Source organism: Sinocyclocheilus grahami, unplaced genomic scaffold (assembly GCF_001515645.1).
Source record: "Sinocyclocheilus grahami isolate Dianchi unplaced genomic scaffold, SAMN03320097.WGS_v1.1 scaffold462.1, whole genome shotgun sequence".
In the NCBI taxonomy this organism is placed as follows: Eukaryota; Metazoa; Chordata; class Actinopteri; order Cypriniformes; family Cyprinidae; genus Sinocyclocheilus; species Sinocyclocheilus grahami.
In genome coordinates, this window is record NW_015505641.1 from 950,313 (window position 1) to 956,915 (window position 6,603).

The following is a 6,603-nucleotide window of genomic DNA, read 5'->3' on the forward strand; positions in this document are numbered from 1 at the left end:
CCACAGTCTCCTCTGTCTCGACACTCATCACATCCACCTCCTCGGAGGAAGATAGATGAAGCGTCTGGCTCTCTCTCTGGGTTTTCCGAGAGGAAACCGCAGCGCGGGCTTCCAAACCGTGAGAGAGAGAGCCGCGGATCTAGCGGGTGAGGACCGAGAAAAGGACGAGCCCGTCTCGGATCCCTCCGCTAAATCTACCCGCGATCCCCACGACAACAGTCTGCGCTGTGCCTCGGCAACAGCGGGACCGCTGCCAGCAGGATCGCGATCCTAGCCGCTCTCATCAAACGCAGCCAGGCGAGAGCGGAGCGTGCGCAGCGAGAGCTCGCAGTGATGACACTCAGCTGCTCGAAAGCTGACCGTGTATGCTCCACTCCTAAACAAACGACACACAAATCGTGTGTATACCCTGCCGCCAGATATCGTGGGCAGGGAGAAACACAGCGTTTGTAATGCCGTTCGCTTGACTTTGATAATAGATGCACATTGTAAGAGTACTAAAGAGAAGTTTAACAAGCCTGAAAAGACAAGGGCAACAAGAGGCATAATAAAGCCTAAAACTGTTGAAAAAGGAAAAGGAAATAGAAGGAATTTTATAAAATGAAGAGATTAAAATGAAAAGAAAGCATTATAAATAGAAATAGTTTTCCTCGGAGTGGTGGATCTTACAATGATTTGAAGGAGATTGTCAGAGGTCTCTCTAACGCAGCACTAAAAGCTGAAGGTAATGGTGAAATGAGCAGGCTGCATGCTGCCCCAATAAATAAAAGGAGCTGTTGGAATTAATTTAGTGTAAAGCCATACTGGTTCAGCGGGTGCTCTCAATCTGGGCAGTGACAGATTGAAGATCAGTGAACTGAGGCAACAGCTTCTATGCATCCCTCGTCTCCAAATCTCAGCCTCTAGTGTCTTCCTCAAGCTGTTCTTTGAGACCTTGTGCTTCTGTTGTTGAATTTATAGTTTCTTTGGCTCCCACACCTTCTTTTCATTCCTTAAAAAATACATTAATAAAACATTTTTTTTAATTCAAACACTTTGAGCAGGAGGATCGATTAGTTCCCAATCAGAGGTGAAAGACCAAGACTTCAAGAAGGAAGATCTAATTTTTTATATTAGATTTTTTTATAATTTTTTTAGTGAAAAGATGCTTGTAGTTGATTTACAGTAATGTAGCCTGAGCACTCTTTAGATCTCCGGTAATGATTGAATAACTTTATTTTTGTGCCTCTGCTCACAGCCTCTGGAGTTGATTTAATGGCAGGGCTATGAAAGTGCAGGACTGTGTAAATCCACACCTCTCTCTCTCTTCTTACTCTTACTCTGAGCTCAAAGGAAAGGATAATCTTGATTTAATAAAATTATGTAGATAAATACACACTTGCACATTATCCTGGAGAGCAAATTCACTTTGACTGCACAGACAAACATGACTCTTTGTTAAAAGTCTGAACTATGCACCTTTTCCCTGTTTCCCAGGACATTCTTGTAATTTGAGGAAGTTTTAATGAGGGAGGGAAAATCAGCACAGATGCAATGCCCAACCCTCACTGTTACATTGTATTGGACCATGTGTCCATATGTCCCTTATTGCCTCAGATGAAAACTAATGGAAAATTAAAAGTAGTGCTAAATGCTGTATTTGAAAAGAGACAGTGTACTTGTGAAAGATCAATATTCTGTCTGACAGATCAGTGATCACTTTTGTGTCTTCCTTTCTCAGTTGGAGGGGACATTGCAATGGATGTACGCCTGGGTGGGGGACAGCTGGTCTCAGAGGAGCTGATGACCTTGGGTGAAAGCCTATCCCAGACCAGCGACCCCTCCCTCAAACTCTTCCAGTGCGCTGTGTGCAACCGATTCACTACCGACAACCTGGAAGTGCTTGGCCTGCACATGAGCGCCGAGCGCTCGCTCCCAGAGGAGGAGTGGAGAGCGGTGGTGGGCGACTCGCACCAGTGCAAGCTGTGCCACTACACCACACAGCTCAAGGCCAACTTTCAGCTGCATTGCAAGACTGACAAACATGTGCAGAAGTATCAGCTGGTGGCACACATCAAGGAGGGCGGCAAGGGCAATGAGTGGCGCCTCAAGTGCGTGGCCATTGGCAACCCTGTGCACCTCAAATGCAATGCCTGTGACTACTATACCAACAGCCTGGAAAAACTGAGGATGCACACGGTCAACTCCCGTCATGAGGCCAGTCTCAAGCTGTACAAGGTGAGTGACTCTTACCCTAACCAAGTGCCATGTGACAAGTAATCCAGCCTCAAGTAATTTTTCTGTCTACATTTAAAGCAAAAATTCTGTACAGCAATCTCAAAATTAAAAAAATAATAAATTAAGGAAAAGGGAAGTTTTGAACCAACAAGATTTAACTTTGGGCAGAGCTACCCAGTACATCACTACAACAAAATGCCTTATAGCTTGTCAAGGGAGGTTAGGACAGAAACTCCGATCAACTTGGAAGAGACAGGGTAGCATCTTTCTGGTTAGGACACAGTGTTAGACTTTCTATGAGTTTTAAACACACATCCAGCCTACTGTACGACTGAATCGACCAGCACTTTCCATCTATACGGCCAACTATGAGTGATGGCCCGGTGCAGTATGTTAAGGTCTAATGCGCGTGCAATGGAGAGGGGAGAACAGGGACACTTAGAGGGAGGGAGGAACATGGCAGGTCAGCAGGGTGGGGAGAAGGGCAGCTGATGAATTTGCTGAAAGAGAGAATGAAGAAGTGTGAAGAGACAGAGGTTTGGTGCTAATACCATTCGGAGTGGGAAGGGCAGAATCGCTCTCGACAGCCGTATTGATTTTCACCGGACTTGGAGCTTCACCTTCTACTCTAATCATTCCATAATAGCCAATGGATGAACACTCTCTGAACAAATGGCCATAAATCTAACAGGCCTGATTCCATTTAGGCACCTATCCTGTGTTTCTGCGAGCCTAGCTCAGGCTGTGTTTAACTTAGACTGGCACGACTGCACACAGGGACTTCTCTCCTTAATTCTCCCTTTCTTTCTCTCTGCCGCTTGTTCTCACATGCTCAATGAGTTACTGACTCACATACCACCCATTTCAGCTGTAAATCACTGCCCATGCTTACTTGACCTTTATTTACACTCTTTTCTCAAGTGTTAAACCTTTGAGAGTGAACAAAAATATACAATACATTTTATTGCATTTTATTCAGGGATCTTTGAAGACAACATGCATTTGCAACCTACTCTAACATACTTCAGAGTGAAACTGAATATTTAAAGAGAAAAAAAAACTGGTAGGGTCAGACATCATTGGCTATTAACCTTACCAAACGTAGCCTAAAACAATGGCTTAATAGCTATTTGGCTTTTGGTTGACATTGCTTTCCCTGCCAGCACCACCTAAGTGAGGGCAGCTGAAAAGGAGGCAGAGCTATGTTGTTACATTTTGATATAAATTTACCAAGACTTAAGTCCAGTTTACCATTGACTTCATTGCCGGTTTCCCGTTTATGAACCCTTTACAATCAGAGATATTCTAGCATTGTCATGGTTTGTCATTACCCTGGGTCTGTGCTGAGAGACTCTTGGTCAGCTGTTCCCCTGATGAACTAGTTTGTAATGGTGATTAGGGGAAGGCCATAAACCAGCTTCCACTGCATCTGGTGATAAAAGCAGACAAGCTTGAGCCGAAATTGTCTGCCATACTCAAGCTGGAACATGCAATGGGCGTTTTTACAAATACCACAATGATTCAAATATGTAACACAAGACTCTTAACGAGCATGGCTGACCCATGGAGGAATTGATGTAGTCATGGGCCTTATGTAGCTCCAAGCAGGGTTTAAAACCCAAGAAACCAGGAATTTTAGCATCAAAGCAAGAAATAGAAAATATCTTATCTAGCCACCAACTGCAATTAATCTTGCTGTATAGATCCATTTTTTGTTTGTTTGTTTGTTTCTGGGAAATTCCAGCATCCACCTCATACTTACATTAATGATGTCTATACTGTTAGCACCAACATGTTTTAGAAGCACTATAATATTCCTTCAACTGCCGACGTTCCCTGAAAAGAAAGAGAGCTTGCAGAGAAGAGACTAGTCTGCCTAACTGCGAATGTTCAGTACTCTGTGGCAGATTAGAAATGTTCGACACATCCAAGCATGATAATTTGTAAGCTTTAAGCTGCTTAAAATGGTTCCTCAGCCCGAAAAGCCCCACAGATCAGAACAGAGGAAGAGAGAAGAGTTGACTGACAACAGCATCACCCTTGTAAGCAAGCAACTTCCATCAGTGGCGACAGGCCTACCCGCAAAACTAAGACATTCACAGTTTGAGTTATAGCTGTATTTCATGACATACAAATGTGATTAGAGGACGATAAGCACATGCTGCTGAGGTCTTGCTGTAGCATGGGTTTCTAACCCCACAATAACACAGGCTTCATTTTACAGTGAATTTATAGCCCTGATAGACATACTGACTGGCTGACACCAACAGTATGATTTGCTAGCTCAGCTAAGCTGACTGTACAAGTGGTAAAACAGGAAAGGAAAATGAAAAACACACTATTTATTCCCTCCAAATGAAATCTGATACAAAATGCAAAATTTTTCGACCTCCTGCTGGGAGAAAATAAATCATCAAGTCAGCATAAACAAGCTCTAAGATGTGGTAGATCCTTGGGACACTTTGCCCAAATCAAACTGGTTTGCATTAAACAGGCCCTTTGTGTGCACAGCTCCGTAAATTGGAGCCTGTAATTACTGGAATTAAAAAGAAAGGTTTAAACTGAAGGCTAAGCTGGATGGGATAATTTGAGAGTCTGTGGTATGCGGCACATATTAGGGCTTTCTAAAAATACACCTTCCCCCACAACCCCACAGATTGGAATGTTCCGAAAGCCTTTGGAGAGCTTGGGAGAATTGTTCTAACCGCATAGACCACTGCACAGCAGGGGTGATGCTTTCCGACTTTGGTATCTGGGGTACAGGACCGAGTTCCTCTCTGGTTTCAGACACACCCATCAGTCAGTCTTGCACTCATCTCAGAAGAACTTTTACCTTCTACTGCTCCCTCCAAGTTCCCGCTTGCTGGCTGCTTTGTGGCGAGAATGATGTCATGATAGTCACCCATAAGCACTTGCAGATGGGCTGTACAACGATACCCAGGTCAAGACAAAGCTTAGGCTTCTCAAGTTCTGAATTGTTGGTGGAACCTTAAATTTTCAGAGTCAGAGAAAGTGCACAAGAAATCAAGAACAACTCTAATCGCTTTCATTTTTCGTGATCTGTGCACATTATTCCAATTTTAAAAAATATCTTTGTAATCTTTCATGAAAATCTTTCCTTTTCTGGCTAACATTAACAAAACCTCTTAATTTGCAACCCCACTCCCCCAACCACCTGTCATAAAGAGACTTTTTACAATCCTGTCAGATAGGATTGAGTCCTGCCCTACATTTTTAGCTAATTTTACTTCCATGAGTTGCAAATGCCTTTCCACGTATCTGGGGTACAGGACCGAGTTCCTCTCTGGTTTCAGACACACCCATCAGTCAGTCTTGCACTCATCTCAGAAGAACTTTTACCTTCTACTGCTCCCTCCAAGTTCCCGCTTGCTGGCTGCTTTGTGGCGAGAATGTCATGATAGTCACCCATAAGCACTTGCAGATGGGCTGTACAACGATACCCAGGTCAAGACAAAGCTTAGGCTTCTCAAGTTCTGAATTGTTGGTGGAACCTTAAATTTTCAGAGTCAGAGAAAGTGCACAAGAAATCAAGAACAACTCTAATCGCTTTCATTTTTCGTGATCTGTGCACATTATTCCAATTTTAAAAAATATCTTTGTAATCTTTCATGAAAATCTTTCCTTTTTTGGCTAACATTAACAAAACCTCTTAATTTGCAACCCCACTCCCCCAACCACCTGTCATAAAGAGACTTTTTACAATCCTGTCAGATAGGATTGAGTCCTGCCCTACATTTTTAGCTAATTTTACTTCCATGAGTTGCAAATGCCTTTCCATGATGATTTTAAGTATCCATATGCTGCATGATTACTCTTCCTTCAATTTTCTCTTGCACCACTTTTATATACACAAGTATACACCACCACTCTGTAGGGGACACATTCACTTGATATTTGAGTTCTTGTTCATGCTGAGAAAGCATCTCTCAGGTGCTGGGCTGCACTCAAGTCAGCCTTGAGTCTGAGACTTGGTTCTCTGCGCCAGACAGGATGGAGAGAGGCAGGTCTTCCAGGCAGGCCTTTCAAGCTAAGAGGAGGAGCTTCGGGCTAGCTACCATCCTTTTCTCAGGGGCCGGTACAATCTGGGGTAATTGAGATTGATTGGATGTTATTTTTCCTCTTGCAAATGTAGTCCATTAGCTTGGCACATGCATAATCAGTTTAGAGAACAGTTAACTGAATGTAATCATGTTCTTCGGTGTCTGCTCGCACAAAATCCACTCCAGATGCCGCTTGGCCGTGGAAAGAGAGGAAGAAAGTGCCGTCACTATCACATAGGGAATCTTTACCCAAGAAAGACCTCATAACATTCACCCCCGCACCACCAGCACCAGTGTGCTGGTCTCGCTCCATTAAACACACAAA

The 6,603-nt window shown here is 43.5% G+C and overlaps 1 protein-coding gene across 4 annotated transcripts in view; it reads left to right on the forward strand.

Moving 5' to 3' along the window:
- zfhx3b (zinc finger homeobox 3b) overlaps nucleotides 1-6,603 on the forward strand; it is a 164,400-nt gene that overhangs the window by 72,984 nt on the left and 84,813 nt on the right. For all 4 annotated transcript variants that reach the window (XM_016235072.1, XM_016235070.1, XM_016235073.1 and 1 more), the window contains exon 3: nucleotides 1,721-2,217. In XM_016235072.1, coding sequence (XP_016090558.1) covers nucleotides 1,721-2,217 — 497 coding nt within the window. The remainder of the gene's footprint in view (nucleotides 1-1,720; nucleotides 2,218-6,603) is intronic.